At 44.8% G+C, this 17,393-nt stretch overlaps 1 protein-coding gene and 1 pseudogene across 1 annotated transcript; one reads left to right on the top strand and one right to left on the bottom strand.

Annotated features, from left to right (window-relative positions):
• The first annotated feature begins 684 nt into the window (after positions 1-684).
• Positions 685-11,149, top strand: LOC136543908 (uncharacterized; annotated as a pseudogene).
• Positions 11,150-14,618: 3,469 nt separating this feature from the next.
• LOC136543907 (putative glycine-rich cell wall structural protein 1) lies at positions 14,619-15,215 on the bottom strand. The gene has a single exon (XM_066536229.1). It carries the CDS (start codon positions 15,213-15,215, stop codon positions 14,619-14,621), a length of 597 nt encoding a protein of 198 aa, XP_066392326.1.
• Between the last annotated feature and the right edge of the window lie 2,178 nt (positions 15,216-17,393).

Genomic DNA, 17,393 nt, shown 5'->3' with positions numbered 1-17,393 from the left:
TTCAGCTTGCTTCTGTGACTAACGGTGCTAGTATTTCCTTGCTTCAGCCCACCTATAGCTCCACATATTTCAACTACAGCTTGACAGGTGTTGTTGTTGCGGCACCGATACACTTCATTCCACGGTTGCAGACTTGTTGGTTGTCGTTCCCTCCTGTTGAGCAAGGTAAGAATTGGTAAGAGCTTTTGTAACAGGTTGAGAGTGAGCGCCTTGCAGTAGCTACATCCTAATAGCTGTAGGGCTTTTATTTCTTCACCTGTTTTTCTTGTTGCCCTTGTCTTTTAAACCATGTCAGGATCAGAGGATGTTAATAAGAGGCCACAATCTCCTCGCACCAAGGGCATCATTCAACATTTTACAAGGCAAGTGCAGCAGCATACAGAAGGACTTGATCAAGATTTACAGGTGACCAATGACAAGATTGGGCAACTGGAGGCCACCCAACTTGCCTCCACCACCAAGCTTACAGGATTGGAGGCATCTATTGCCCGTATGGACAGAAGCCTTGCTGCTCTTCTGAAGCGTTTTGATGACTTCCACACGAAAGACAAAGAGCAGCATAATGAAGACAACAAGGACGAAGAGCGATTCAAAGATAATTATGATGATGATTATACTGCTGATACTGAACATGATGCTCATGACACTCGTGATCGGCGTCGCCTACGCCATAATCGTAGAGGTATGGGTGGTCACCGCCGACGTGAGGTACCCAATAATAATGATGCTTTCAGTAAGATAAAATTTAAGATACCTCCTTTTGATGGTAAATATGATCCTGATGCATACATTACTTGGGAAATTGTTGTTGATCAAAAGTTTGCATGTCATGAATTTCCTAAGAATACACGTGTTAGGGCTGCTACTAGTGAGTTTACTGATTTTGCTACTGTTTGGTGGTTAGAGTATGGCAAGAAAAATCCTAATAACATACCACGAACTTGGAATGCTTTGAAACGAATCATGAGGGCTAGATTTGTTCCTTCTTACTATGCACGTGATTTGTTAAATAAATTGCAACAACTGAGACAGGGTGCTAAAAGTGTAGAAGAATATTATCAAGAATTGCAAATGGGTATGTTGCGTTGTAATTTAGATGAGGATGAGGAACCTGTTATGGCAAGACTTTTGGGTGGGTTAAATCGTGAAATCCGGGACATCCTTGATTATAAAGAATACACTAACGTAACCCGTTTGTTTCATCTTGCTTGTAAAGCTGAAAGGGAAGTGCAGGGGCGACGTGTCAGTGCCAAGAATAATATTTCTGCAGGGAAAACTAATTCATGGCAGCCCCGCACGACTACTACTCCAACCACACGTGCTCCTATGCCAACATCCAGTGACAAACCTCGTGCTACTTCCACAAATTCAATGGCGAAGACGACCTAGAAGCCTGCTGCGAGTGCTTCATCCATGGCATCTACAGGTAGAACAAGAGACGTTCAGTGTCACCGGTGCAAGGGATATGGACATGTGATGCATGACTGTCCAAGTAAGCGTGTTATGGTTGTCAAAGATGATGGTGAGTATTCCTCTGCTAGTGATTTTGATGAAGATACACTTGCTTTGCTTGCTGCTGACCATGTAGGAAGTGAGGAACAACCAGAAGAGCAGATTGGAGCAGAGGATGCAGATCATTATGAGAGCCTCATTGTGCAGCATGTGCTTAGCGCACAAATGGAGAAGGCGGAGCAAAATCAGCGGCATACACTGTTCCAAACAAAGTGTGTCATTAAAGAGCGTTCGTGCCGTTTGATAATTGATGGAGGTAGCTACAACAACTTGGCTAGCAGCAATATGGTAGAGAAGCTTGCACTTACAACCAAACCGCACCCACATCCATATCACATTCGATGGCTCAACAATAGTGGTAAGGTTAAGGTAACGAGATTGGTACGAATTCATTTTGCTATTGGATCATATCATGATGTTGTTGACTGTGATGTTGTGCCTATGAAAGCTTGTCATATTCTGCTAGGTAGACCATGGCAATTTGATACAGATTGTATGCATCATGGTAGATCAAATATGTATTCTCTCATACACCATGGTAAGAAAATTGTTTTGCTCCCTATGTCTCCTGAAGCCATTGTGCGTGATGATGTTGCTAAAGCTAAGAAAACTAAATCTGAGATCGATAAAAATGTCAAATCTGTTAGTAGTAACAAAGATGAGATAAGATTGAAAGGACATTGCTTGCTTGCTACTAAATCTGATATTAATGAATTGGTTGCTTCCACTTCTGTTGCCTATGCTTTGGTATGCAAGGGTGCTTTGATTTCAATTCACGATATGCAGCATTCTTTGCCCCCTGCTGTTGCTAACATTTTGCAGGAGTTTTCGGATGTTTTTCCAAGTAAGATACCAGCGGGGCTGCCACCAATACAAGGGATTGAGCACCAAATTGATCTTATTCCTGGTGCATCTTTGCCAAACCATGCGCCATACAGGACTAATCCGGAAGAAACGAAGGAAATTCAACGACAAGTGCAAGAACTACTCGACAAAGGTTATGTGTGTAAGTCCCTTAGTCCTTGTGCTATTCCTGTCATTTTAGTGCCTAAGAAAGATGGAACATGTCGTATGTGTATTGATTGTAGAGCTATTAATAATATCACCATTCGATATCGATACCCTATTCCACGATTGGATGATATGCTTGATGAACTGAGTGGTGCTAATGTGTTTTCCAAAGTTGATTTGCGAAGTGGGTACCACCAGATTCGTATGAAATTGGGAGATGAATGGAAAACTGCTTTCAAAACTAAATTTGGTTTATATGAGTGGTTAGTCATGCCTTTTGGGTTAACTAATGCACCTAGTACCTTCATGAGGTTAATGAACGAGGTTTTGCGTGCTTTCATTGGAAAATTTGTTGTAGTCTACTTTGATGATATATTGATTTACAGCAAATCTATGGATGAACATCTTGATCACTTACGTGCTGTTTTTAATGCTTTACGAGATGCACGTTTATTTGGTAACCTTGAGAAGTGCACCTTTTGTACCGATCGAGTGTCTTTTCTTGGCTATATTGTGACTCCACTGGGAATTGAGGTTGATCAAGCCAAGGTAGAAGCTATACAGGGATGGCATGTACCAAAGACTATCACACAAGTGCGGAGTTTCCTAGGACTTGCTGGTTTCTATCGCCGATTTGTGAAGGACTTCAGTACCATTGCTGCACCTTTGAATGAGCTTACAAAGAAGGGAGTGTCTTTTAGTTGGGGCAAAGTACAAGAGAACTCCTTCAATATGCTAAAAGATAAGTTGACACATGCACCTCTCCTTCAACTTCCTGATTTTAATAAGACTTTTGAGCTTAAATGTGATGCTAGCGGAATTGGACTGGGTGGTGTTTTATTACAAGAAGGCAAATCTGTTGTGTATTTTAGTGAAAAATTGAGCGGGCCTGTTCTAAATTATTCTACATATGATAAGGAATTGTATGCTCTTGTTCGCACATTAGAAACATGGCAGCATTACTTGTGGCCCAAAGAGTTTGTTATTCATTCTGATCATGAGTCTTTGAAGCATATTCGTAGTCAAGGGAAATTGAACCATAGACATGCTAAGTGGGTTGAATTTATTGAATCTTTTCCTTATGTTATTAAGCACAAGAAAGGGAAAGATAATATTATTGCTAATGCTTTGTCTAGAAGATATACCTTGCTGAATCAACTTGATTACAAAATCTTTGGATTAGAAACAATTAAGGACCAATACGTTAATGATGCTGATTTTAAGATGTGTTGCTGCATTGTAAAGATGGGAAAGGTTGGAACAAATTCATCTTTAGTGATGGGTTTATGTTTAGAGCTAACAAGCTATGCATTCCAGCTAGCTTCGTTCATTTGTTGTTGCTGCAGGAAGCGCATGGAGGTGGCTTGATGGACATTTTGGAGCTAAGAAAACGGAGGACATACTTGCTGCTCATTTCTTTTGGCCAAAGATGAGGAGAGATGTGGAGAGGTTTGTTGCTCATTGCATGACATGTCAAAAGGCTAAGTCACGGTTAAATCCACACGGTTTGTATTTGCCTCTACCTGTTCCTAGTGCCCCTTGGGAAGATATTTCTATGGATTTTGTGTTGGGTTTACCAAGGACTAGGAAGGGACGTGATAGTGTGTTTGTGGTTGTTGATAGATTTTCTAAGATGGCACATTTCATACCCTGTCATAAAACGGATAATGCTACTCATATTGTTGATTTGTTCTTTTGAGAAATTGTTCGTTTGCATGGTGTGCCCAACACAATTGTTTCTGATCGTGATGCTAAATTTCTTAGTCATTTTTGGAAGACTTTATGGGGAAAACTGGGGACTAAGCTTTTGTTTTCTACTACATGTCATCCCCAAACCGATGGTCAAACTAAAGTTGTCAATAGAACTTTGTCTACTATGTTAAAGGCTGTTGTAAAGAAGAACATTAAGATGTGGGAAGATTGTTTGCCTCATATTGAATTTGCTTATAATCGTTCGCTGCATTCTACTACAAAGATGTGCCCATTTCAGATTGTCTATGGTTTCTTGCCTCGTGCTCCTATTGATTTGATGCCTTTGCCATCTTCTGAAAAACTAAATTTTAATGCTACTAAGCGTGCGGAATTGATGTTAAAACTGCATGAAACAACTAAAGAAAACATAGAGCGTATGAATGCTAAATATAAGATTGCTGGTGATAAAGGTAGAAAGGAACTAATATTTGAACCTGGAGATTTAGTTTGGTTGCACTTGAGAAAGGATAGGTTTCCTGATTTCAGAAAGTCTAAATTGATGCCTAGGGCTGATGGACCATTTAAAGTGTTAGAGAAAATTAATGATAATGCATATAAACTCGATCTACCTGTAGAATTTGGGGTTAATCCCACATTTAACATTGCAGATTTGAAGCCATATTTGGGAGAAGAAGACGAGTTTGAGTCGAGGACGCCTCAAATGCAAGAAGGGGAGGATGATGAGGACATCAACACCAACGATACATCCATGCCGACACGAGTACCAGTTTCTGGTCCTATTACTCGCGCCCGTGCTCGTCACATTAATCATCAAGTAAGTTCACTCTTGAGTTCCTGTCCATCATATTTAGACCATGGAGACACGTGCACTCTTGTTTTGGTTAGGAACCAGGGAGAGGACCGAAAGGGACAAGGATTCGCGGAGGCTGAATTCGGACTCCAGGACAGCTCCAACTTATGATGGTCACCACGGTCGCATACGGACTCGGATTGGGGCGTTCAAGTACTTCATGGAATCCTTATGAAGTCTATTTTCATATGGATCTAGAATCAAGTCCATATCTGTTTTGAGGCGGCCGCAATGACTGAATTAATACTGAGAGCTTGTCTGTCCAAAGGTGCTGCGTCACCTTAGTTTGGTCCAATGGGCCGTGTATCAAGTTAGGTCCATTAGGGACGCGTCCTAGGGTTGGAGAACGACCCCAACACCCCCCTGGTCGTCCTTCCACCTTCATATACTCCTTAGCCGCCACCAAGAATAGTCGGGTTTTGTTTAGATCAAGTTTAGCTCTCGCTACTTGCTTGTAAGCGCGCGTGCTGGATCAGCCACCCGTCTTCTTGTCTTCGGAACCCCACCTTAATTGAGATTGAGTTTGAAACTTTCATCTACATCTAGTAATTCAGTACTTGCTTACTTGTTCTTGCTAGTTCTTCGATTGCTTGCAGGACGAGTGCCCTAGTGGTCGGGTGACGCGCTCCACAAGATCGCGACGGCCGTTGGAGGTGGTGTATCGGTTGCTAAGGCGCAGCATCCTTGGATGGTTGTAGTCGGGCCGTGAACGTCATCTCCATCCCCAAATCGAGTTATCCACCTTCTCTCATCGAAAGATTGGGATCAACCCTAGCAGGTTCATATCACATCGGACATTTGATGCTAACTGGGAGGACTAAACATGAGCTAATTATAAAACTAATTGCACAGGAGTACACTAATTACCGAGACAAATCTATTAAGGCTAATTAATCCATCATTAGCAAATGTTTACGGTAGCACCGCATTGTCAAATTATGGACTAATTAGGCTTAAAAGATTCGTCTCGCAAATTAGCCCCAATCTGTTTAATTAGTTGTGTAATTTGTCTATGTTTAATACTCCTAATTGGTATCAAAGATTCGATGTGATAGGGCTAAACTTTAGCCCCGTGGAAACAAAAGCCACCGACATATAAAAGATAACACTTATAGCTGTCAAATGAGATCCGCCTCAGACCTTTTCAATTTCTAAACTCCTGATTTAGATCGTTTCAGGCTGCAAGGCATTGTGTTCCTATGGTATTGTGCTTCCTTCGGAGCTACGCAGCATAGCTATGATGTTTGGCACCTTTTTTTCTTTTCAACTGGTTTTGATTTATTCTTCCTAATGCATGAAAGCACTTTCTCTATTGAATAATCGCTTCGACAAGGAACCGACAAGAAGGAAAATAAGCTTGCATTCTATGTACTCAAGAATATTATGATCACACACCAGAAAAAAGCTAGAATGCTCAATAGAGATGGGCCAAAATCAGCCTAGCTGACTTTTTGGTCGATCGTCGTCTAACAACATGTCCGCGTACGAACACTTCACCTGGTGCCTCCAATGATAAGCATGATATGTAAGACATATGGCTGGAGGATCCTTCTTAGGAACACAATATATGTCGACGAAGTCTTGAAACCAGAAACTACACACGTCCGGGAGGGACCATATATTAGGGCACCAAGCGGCTATGGGCTGCCCTAGCCGGCATCATCACTATAGAGCTTCGTTTTCGTTAAACCACCAACTATTAGCAGCAACCAAGAATAAGGAGCAGTAGTAGATGGGAAAAGTAGGGTAAAATGTATAGTAGTTTGATTATTTATCGATTGGATAGATGGATATTTTAATTGGTCATGATCCTCTCGTATATGTAAAGGGACAATCTTATGCTAGTAGGAAAATTATTCCACGTGCAATTTACAAGTTTTCCACAAGATCGGATGAGTTTTCAAAGGAAAACATGATTTGTGGCAGGACCACCAAAACCAGCTTTAGGCCAGTTTCTAAAACCTGCCTCGGATGGTTTTTACTGACCACCGCAGAGATCTCGCCGAAACCAGGTCGGTTTTCCCTGGGAAACGCCAATTTAGCAGAAATCGATCCAAATTTTATCCTTTTTGTTTGCACGGCATTTTCCAATTCATCATCACTTGATGGGAAGTAACTGACCTCTCGCCAAATACTTGGGAAGCACTTTCTGTTACTTCCTGTCAAGTGCACTTGGTGAGACTACATATATATAATGATAATGACTTTGAGGAGATTACCAATCGGCTTCAATGAAACACGAACAAAACCTTCTTTAGTGCAACTAATATATGCAAAAAAGGCAAGGTCTGTTCCTATTAAGAAACTCATACTAGCAAGCCCCTGAGCAACAGAGCATTGAGCATAGCAATACAGGCTGATGTGTCTGCATGAACTACCTCAATTTTGATCACCAACCCATTGGACAAGAAACTGGTGCAAATTAGAAGGTACACATCCATTGGCATGAATCCAATTATGCCCGAGAAGAACATTATAAGTACCTTGTACGTAGACAGAAAAGAAGATAGTGTCCAGTGTCTTCCTCCCAATGGTCAATTCGGTAGAAGCAACTCCCTTGACCAGCATACGCTCTCCTCTGACTCCATTGATCATCACACTAGTCTTGATCAGCTCCTCATCTAGACCTCACAGTTTCTTGTACAGCGAGTATGGCATCTGGTTCATACTTGCCCTACTTAGTAACATGTGTGTTCGGCGTTCCATTAATACGGTTGTTCATATGCAGTGTGGCTTGAGGTAATTTACAAAATCTTTTGGTTCCTAAACAACGACATTTGAAGATGTGAAATTCACGCTACTACAGAAAAACTTATGTGATGCGTTTGGAAAATGGCCTCGGAGGCGGGCGCGCATTTGAACCGCCTCGGTTAATATCTGGGATTAATCGAGGCGGTCATTTTTATTAACCGAGGCGGTCACAAGTAACCGTCTCGCAAAATCGATTTACCGAGGTGGACATTTTATATACCGAGATGGTAAAAAATGTTCGTCTCAGTAAATCATTTACGGAGGCGGGCATTTGTAAGGCCACCGCCTCCATTAATTAGGCACAGCCCGCTATCCAACAGAAGCCCACCACCATGTCTGATTATATAAACAATACACAAAACCCTAGCTCACTTCATCCACCCTTAGAAGCGCCAGCCCCGTGCGGCGCCCTCAGCCCCGCATGAATCTCCCTCTCCCCACATTGCTCTCTCTCACGCTCCTCTGGTCCGTGTCGCTCCTCTCCTTGTGTCGCTCCCTCTCGCGCTCCTCTCCATCTCCCCGCGTCGCTCGCACCTCCCTCTCGTCTACCCTGTTCAGCGCTCAGGCCGCCCTCTCCTCTCTGCCGTGTGGCGCTCGCGCCCCCCTCTGTCTCTCTCACGCACGGAGCACGGTGGCTAGCGGCGGCCAGCTCAATCCTACATGCCAGAGGAGCATGGAGGTGGATCCCAGCGGCCACCACCAGATCTGGCGAGGAGGAGCCCGGATCCGGAGGTGGTGCTGCCCCAACAGCTGGATCCCGCGCGACCACCACTAGATCCGGCGAGGAGAAGCCTGGATCCGGCGGTAGCACGGCCCCAACAGCTCGATCCCGGCGGCCGGAGGAGCACGGAGGTCGATCTCGGCAGCCACCACCAGATCCGGCGAGGAGGAGCTCGAATCCAGCGGCGGTGCGGCCCTCCGGCAGCTCGACGGTGGAGGACGCGCCCCGGCAGTGGAGGATCTGCGGCGGCTGGGCATCAGATCCGGCGCGGCGTGGATGGGTTCGGCAGGCCCCCGTGGATGGACTCACTGGGCTTGTCCATGGGTTTTCGTTTTTTTTTTTGTTTTTTTATTTGATTAACCGAGGCCGGCGACCAACCGTCTCCGTTAAGGCCAGATTAACCGTGACCTCGAGGAGGCGGATGGGATGTCCACCTCAGTTAATCATTTTTGCCCACCTCGGTTAAGTTTTCTATAGTAATGTCAACTCAGATGTCTTTTATGCCGACAACCCTTAAAAATGCATTTCCGCCAGATGCCATTATAGTATGCCAACCATTCCAGCAAAATGCATTTCCAACCACGGTTTTGTTAATCTTATCAGATTTACAAAATGAATTTTAGTCTTTCGGATGGGTCCTTTTCGGAAGGCATTCGTAGGTCTACACGACAAAAACTCAAGCCCCTGATAGTCCGGCATATGATTTTATTCCATTTTAAGTCGAGACGATCCAGCGGTACAGTGTCGATTGTCCAGTGCGTGTGGTTTTACCATAGCCGGACCGTCCAGTGTTAGCAGTTTATGTGACGTTCATTCTGCGCGTTCTAGCGAGTGTGGATCTTTGGCATCAATAGAGTGCTTCTAAAAATCAAAGAATTGGTCAGATCAATGTTCACCGATTAGAGACCCAATCAACTCCCTCCGTCCTGAAATATAAGCTATATAAACAATTTTTAGATGATATTAGGCTCTCACTAATTAGGGGATCACTACCGGAAACAGGGCCGTTGCCAAGAGCCAGCGTCTTTGCCGAGAGCCAAATGTCGGGCTCTCGGCAAAGAAAAGTTTGCCGAGAGTCGGCCCTCGGCAATGGTAGGCCGTCGGCAAAACCATATTTGCCGAGGGCCAGGCCATCGGCAAAGAATTCCTCTCGGTAACTGGGCCCTTTGCCGAGGGTCCGGCCGTCGGCAAAGAAAGGCTGTTGGCAAAAGTTTATCTTTGCCAAGGTCCGGCTCTCGGCAAAACATGGCCGTCGGTAAACCTGTGACGGCAGGCAAACGGCCTTCACCTGCCGTCTGTTTTGCTGAGGGTCAGAATTTGGCCCTCGGCAAAGAATTACTTTGTCGAGTGTCGTTTCTGTGCCCTCGGCAATTTTTTTTTTTTTTTTTTGCTTTTTTTGCTTCCAAAATTTTTCCCTGGGTTTACTGTTGTACCTTAAAGTACATATTAAAATTTGGAGCTTTTTTTATTATATTAGCTATATTTAATAAGTTTATTTCATTTACTTGAATTCTTTCCGGTAATTCAAATTTGAACTGCAGGTGCATCGAATATTGGAATTGAGTGATTCAAAAAATCATATTCATGGTATTGCACGTGGTGTGAGACCGTATCCAGTGACAGATGCCAAATTTGGCGCATCGTTTTCACGGAACACGGCGAGGAACTTGCGTGTAAAGTATTTTTAAATTATATAAAAAGGAAACGAAGTCTGAAATTCACGAAACTTGTCGAGGTGTCATTTCATCGCACGTATAGGCTGTGATAAAAAATTGAGTGGGTTTCGAGCAAGTTGCGACGTCCGATGCCTAAAACCCAGACATCTCCGCATGTGATCACAGTTGATGAAGCACACGAGCGCCGTTTGCTGATGCAAGGAGTACCACACCATCAAGGCAGCCGCAACCTCTCCGAATTCTCAGAAGCTTGGGTAAGGCGAAACCATTTCTCTAACCTAACACTCAATTCTGCAACAACTCTAACAATGTTATTGTCTTTCTCGCAGTCGGCGTCACATGGTGACCGCCCTTGTGGTCACCTCAAGGCATATGCCTTGTCCCACTTGGGCAAGGCGACGGCCGCCACCGACTGGACCCCGGAAGTCCCTGCCGAGTCGTTCACCAACGCCAGCATTGCCCCTCGCATCTCTGCGTACACAGAGATGGCAAGGTCAGTCCACGGGCCAGACTACGACCCGACCACCGAGGAGCGGCTTGATCCAGAGCTCGTGATGAGGGTGGGGCAAGGCAAGAAGCACGGGCGGTTCTGGCTTGGCGACGGTGTCCTCGACACGACCTCTGTTCCTCCGCTGCACCATATCCGAGCAGCGAGCACGAGCTCAATGCCGGCCATACGCCAGCGCCCGACCGTGGTGTCGACACTCCAGGTAAGTGTTCTCTTCCATTCCTAGTTCTTTGACTTTTACATACCTTAGCTCCGCAATCTTGAAACATTGGCGTCAAATGTTGCAGGCACAGCTGCAGGCGATGGAGGCTGAGCGGGAGCAGCAGTGGCAGAGGCTGGCAGCTTTGGAGGTCGAGCGGGAGCTTGAGCGGCAGAGGCTGGCAGCTTTAGAGGCCAAGCAGGAGTAGGATCAGCGGCAGCTGGCAGAGGTGCTCTCCTACGTGCGGGGTCTTGCGATGACCCAAGGTGGAACGGTCCCACAGTTCCTGCTCGGTCAGCTACAGGCTACACCTCCACCTCAGCTTGATTCTACTCTGGTGAGTATGACAAATGTTTTAGTTTCTCTAAATATCAAACCTAGTGAAACCTAGTAAAACCTAGTGAAACCTAGTGCTAGTGGTGATGGTGGTGGGTGGTGGTGGCGGCGTGGTTGGTGGTGGTGGTGGCGTGGTCGTGGTGGTGGCTGCGTGGTTGGTGGAGGTGGTGGCGTGGTGGTGTGTTGTTGTTGGTGGTAGTAGTGGTGGTGGTGGTGGTGGTGGTGGTGGCGTGGTGGTGGTGGTGGTGGCGTGGTGGTGTGCTTGTTGGTGGTGGTAGTAGTAGTGTGGTGGTGGTGTGGTGGTGGTGGTGGTGTGGTCGTGGTGGTGGTGTCACGTGGTTGGTGGTGGTGGTCGTGGTGTGGTCGTGGTGGTAAAAAGTACATGTAGTGCTTGGTTATCTATTTATGTTGTCTAACACGTTCTGCATCTTCTTTGTTTGTGTAGCGTCAGTTGGCGGCGTCGAACGACCCTAACCTTCTCCTCGTCAACTCCCCAGGATCGCACGCGGCGCCTTCTCAGCCCGGACCGTCGCCGTGACCAGTTTGGCGCCTCCTATGCCTCTTGTTTATGTTGCTTGTCGAACTTTACACTTGTGGTTGTCTATGTGTCAAGATTTGTTTGTGACTTCGAACTTCAAGACTTCTATGTGATGTGGATGTGGTTATTGATATGTGGATGTGCTTATTGTGATGTGGATGTCATATATGTCATATATATGTTTATTTGTTGACTGGAAATGCAAAAAACAAAAAAAAATTAAAACTGGTTGTGGCTTTGCCGAGGGCTATGGTCATGCCCTCGGCAAAGCTGGGAATTCTGGAACACACAGAATCCTAGCTTTGCCAAGCACATGACCATAGCGCTCGACAAAGAGGAAGCCTTTGCCGAGAGCTGAGCCATAGCTCTCGGCAAAAAAATGTCTAAAAAAATGTCAATATTCTTTGCCGAGAGCTCTTCTGACAGACGCTCGGCAAAGTTTTTTGGAAAAAAAATTCAGAAATTCTTTGCCGAGAGCTTTCTAAGGCTCTCGGCAAAGATCAACTTTACCGTGACCTCTCACCGTCACGGCAAAAATTTTTGCCTACGACCGGCTAACCCTCGGCAAATCCTTTGCCGAGAGCCCGAGATGTGGCTCTCGGCAAACTAGCCTTTGCCGTGAGGTACTGTGCCGACCGGCCTTCGCCGAGAGCAACTCTTGGCAAAGCCTTTGCCGAGGACAAAGGCTTCTTTGCCGAGCGTATCCGGCCCTCGGCAAAGAACCTCGTTCCAGTTGTGGATGAAGAGATTAGTTCAGTTGTTATTTTCATTATTTACTGGCGTTGACGTCAATTTTAGAAGAAATCTCAATATCTGTTGCAGAGAGAGAGACTTAAGCAGATTAATTTCGAACACTGAATTCTTATATTTTATGATAAAGGAAGTAGCTACCTTCATAGCGATCCTTTCATGATCGTTCCGGGCTGCAAGGCCAGTGTCTTTTTTTCATTGTTTGACCGAGACTCCTTTAGACTTTAGTGCTCCTATATGATTCTTTGGCACCCTTTTCTTTTCCTTTGGTAGATTTATTCTGTCTAATAAATTAATAAAGCGCCCTTCTTTCATTTAAACATGTGCATGGATAAAGAAGTAAGGAACTGACAAGGATGGAAACAATCTTTAATCATGATTCATGCATGCCATGCACTCGGCAAAAAGCAACATTCAGAAATATAATCATATCCAAAACCAAAGGCAGCAGGTCAGAAAGTGTTGCATCCAGTAATAATATTAAAAAAGCTGGCTCAGCTATTATTTGCGGACCCAAAATAATCAAGATTATGTGATCTAACGGACAATGTATGATCGTACAATCCATTTTCTTTTGGAAAAGATAAAAAGCTAAATCTGTATTTTTCTTTAAGATGCATACAGCAGACGTAGACACATGTCATACAAGCATGTACATTCATCCCCATAAATGCCTGTATGAGCACGGTCCCTATGACTATGACTCTATATGATCATCTTCGAAAGATTAGTGGTATCTTGTATTAACAAAATCACACACCTGCACTTGGTTGAAACTGGCTGAAAAACACTATTCTGGCTGAATTGTTGTGAGAGAAAAATACTGTTCCGACTGAAAAAAGAAGCTGAACAAGCCAAATATAGGGTAAGCCGAACAGGGCCATTGAATTTCATCTACTACGAACGAGTTATAAGCTATATATAACCCACTTCCTCTATCCTAAAATATAAGGGATTAAAGTTTATCATAACTCACACTATGTTAACTTTGATCAAAATTATAGAAAAGTAGAATAATAGTTACGACATCAAATTAGCATCATTGGATACGGTTAGAAATATAATTTTCATAATTTACAACTTTGATGTGACAGGTATTAATACTCTTTTCTATAATTTTGATCAAACTTTGCATATAGTTTAACTTCCAATAAATTTGGATCCCTTATATTTTATTAGGACAGAGTGAGTATGTTTTTTTTTTCTTTTGCAAGGACAGAGTGAATACGCTAAATCGGAAAAGACTCCAACTTGACTGACAAGTTCCAACACGAAGGGACCTAACCAGCGGAAGTACCTCAATTGGATTGACTTTATTATTTTTACGACATTGAGAATTTTGGACTCCCATTCTTGTGTCAAGATTAATTTATGTGCTTTAGGCCGATGCTACTTGGTAGAATTCAGGCTTCTAGAAGCAACTCTAAGAATCTATCTATATTCTTCCTAATTCATAGGAATAGATATTTTGGTGAAAAAAAAATATCCTTCAATAACTTCACTACTGGAAACTCGAATTGTTCTGTGGGTGATGAATTTTTTTGTGCGTTTTTTTTCGGTACGCACAGAAAAAATCTTTTTCTGTGGGTTTCAAAATATCCCGACAGAAAAATATGAAAACCCATAGAATAATTGTATGATTTTTCTGTGCGCGACAATACACACACGAAAAAAATAAGCACTCACAGAAAAATGAAAATTATTCTGTCGGTTCTTTAAAAACGCACAGAAAAAATATATACACGCATAGAAAAAATATTATTATTCTGTCGGTTATTTTTAAACGCACAGAAAAACATACACACGCACGAAAAAAAACCAAGAAGTCCTAACCCTAACCCGCCGCGGACTCGCTCGCTCGACTCCTCACGCACGCACACTCCTGTCCCTCCCCTTCTTCTTCCCCGCCGCACACTCCCCTCCCCTCCCCAGCCCCTCACACTCCCCTCCCCTCCTCCCGCACCCGCACCCGCCCATCCTCCGTCGGATCCCGCCCCTCCCCTCCCTCCCCTTCTTCCTCGGCGCGGCCGGTGCCACCCCCTCCCTCTCCCCCCTACCTTCTTCCCGAGATCCGGCGCAGCCGGCGTTCCCCAGCGCGGCCCCTCCCCTCCCGCTCCCCACCGACGAGATCCGGCGGCCGATGCTGCCCCCTCCCTCTCCCCCCCTCCCCTACCTTCTTCCCCGGAGCGGCCCCTCCCCTCATGCTCCCCACCAGCGAGATCCGGCGGCCGGTGCCGCCCCCTCCCTCTCTCCTCCCTCCCCTACCTTCTTCCCCGGCGTGGCCCCTCCCCTCCCGCTCCCCACCGGCGAGATCCGGCGGCCGGTGCCGCCCCTCCCTCTCTCTCCCCTCCCCTACCTTCTTCCCCTGCACAACTCCTCCCCTCCCACTCTCCACCGGTGAGATCCAGCGGCCGGTGCCGCCCCCTCCCTCTCTCCTCCCTCCCCTACCTTCTTCCTCGGCGCGGCCCCTCCCCTCCTGCTCCCCACCGGCGAGATCCGGCGACCGGTGCCACCCCCTCCCTCTCCCCCCCCCTCCCCTACCTTCTTCCTCAGTGCGGCCCCTCCCCTCCCGCTCCCCACCGGTGAGATCCGGCGCGGCCGGTGCCGCCCCCTCCCTCTCCCCCCCCTCCCCTACCTTCTTCCCCGGCATGGCCCCTCCCCTCCCGCTCCCCACCGGCAAGATCCAGCGGCCGGTGCCGCCCCCTCCCTCCCTACCTCCCCCAACGGCGAGATCCAGGGAGGGGGCCGGCGGCGGCGCACCCTAGGCGGCGGAGGGGACGGGTGCGCGGGCCAGGGGCTAGTGGTGCGGGCGTGGATGGCGACGGCAGCGGTGCTGGTGGTGTAGTCGTGGTGTCGGCGTGCCTTTTTTTTATTAGAGCTTTTGTTAGCTGTATAATTAGCGAGTAATTTAATTCATGCTTTGCTGTTTTGCTTCCGTGCTGCTTGAGAATTTCCTAATTGTTCCTAGTGTTTTAGTACTATGATATCTGTTTGTTTTTTCTTCCTTAGTTCTGACCTATGAATTTATATGATGACTAGCAGTAGTAACATTTGTATATTTAGTAAAAAGTTAATATTTCTATGTCATGGCTGGTTGTGTTAGAATTAAATTAAAAAGAGATCTAGTGAGATTGATATGTGGTTCGTAGTAGAATTGAAAATACAGTTGCGTATATGTTGCTTGCGTCTAAAAATTTAGGCCATGCATTAGCAGTTACCATCTGCCTTCTTTTTGCCCCTGGCACTTCCCCACGTGTCCTGATCTACATTCAAACTCTACCCATTCCAGTTGCAGGGATGCTCCCAATTGCCTTCATGAGATGATTCAGCTTGGTATCTGTTTTTCTCTTTATGGTGTCCATGTTATTGCATTTCTGCTTGATATGGAAAGTTACATGACAACCTTGCAACAGGAACACTATGAATGTATTCAAGAGCAAACCTTGTAAATATATAGCGGGATGCAGTGCTCAGATCACTCTTGTAGTGAACTACTGTAACTCTCTTTTCATTTCTTGAGAATGAAATGTACATCCTTTTTAATTAGATGTGTGCCTATGGTAAGAAGAGTCCGTGTTTTCTGTGTAATATATATGCACTTGTCTGTATACTTATGAGTTGCTACACTGTGCCAAATGGGTTTCGAGTATAATCTTATAAGCCGGAAGCCGGGAAATATGTCAAAAAAAAGTCTGCCATCTTATAGATTACAGTATTAAGGACAGCTGAACTTCCTAGCTTGATCTCCTAAACATATGAAGGTCCCCTTCCACATAATTCACTGGGCAGCATGCATTGCTGAAAGGCCCTTCTATGAGGATAGTTTTTTAAAAAATAGTTTAGTAATGATAAGTAATCGGATCCAAAAAATTCAGTTCTAGAAATATTTTCAGAGCAACATTATTATCGGATAAGAACCTTTCTGTTGCTTTTGTATTATTCTTATGTCATTCTATTGCTTTTGTACTTTTATCAATGGGATGTCTGTGATTGCTAAATTGGACTGTTTTTGTGCTTCCAGGGTTTGGAAAAGATTCTGGACCAACACATGGTCAAAGTCTGCAATGATCAGTACAGTTTGACTGACAAATATACTGATGGCTGGCTATCTTAAGGTATTCTCATTTGAAGTAGTTTTTTTATAATTATTTTTATTTATTCTCGATGTTGACAATAAGCATATTTCTTATTTCATCTCCAAAATGATGTGCCTCTGATTTTCTAATTAGAGTTAGTGAAGAAAAGTATTAGGTCTTTCAGTTTTGTTGATGAAACCAAATATTAGCTAGTAAGCCTGGGCGTTCGGGTTACCCGATTTTTTTGGGTCGGGTAATTCGGGTAATTCAAAATTCGGGTAATAAAAATTGCTACCCGATATTACCCCCGAAAAAACACTACCCGCAAATTCGGGTACCCGATAATTCGGGTTCGGGTTCGGGTATTACCCGATATACCCAAATTTACAGAAAACAACAAACTACACTAAATTTCAGTAGCGATCTATACATAATTTCAGCAGCAATTTGTATAGAATTTCAATAGCAATTTGTAGAGAATAATATATTACAGTCACTCATTCAAATAGAGAGAATTATATTCTAATAAAGTGATAAGTTAAATGGTTCAGCTAACAACACATGATGAATACAAAGACAAAACAAATCTTTGGGTAGTTCGGGTAGTTTGGGTACCGGGGGATATTACCCGAATTACCCAAACTAATTTCGGGTAATCAAAATCGCTATCCGAATTTGGGATCGGGTACCTCGGGTTCGGGTAATTCGGGTCCGGGTTCGGGTAATTCGGATACGGGTAATGGGTATCGGGT

The sequence above is a fragment of the Miscanthus floridulus genome, chromosome 3 (assembly GCF_019320115.1).
Source record: "Miscanthus floridulus cultivar M001 chromosome 3, ASM1932011v1, whole genome shotgun sequence".
NCBI classification, from domain to species: domain Eukaryota; kingdom Viridiplantae; phylum Streptophyta; class Magnoliopsida; order Poales; family Poaceae; genus Miscanthus; species Miscanthus floridulus.
This window is presented reverse-complemented; position numbering and strand designations above follow the sequence as displayed.

Bases quoted from the DNA above. Each gene is read 5' to 3' on its own strand.
- LOC136543907 (XM_066536229.1), bottom strand. From the start codon at position 15,215: ATGCCGGGGAAGAAGGTAGGGGAGGGGGGGGAGAGGGAGGGGGCGGCA.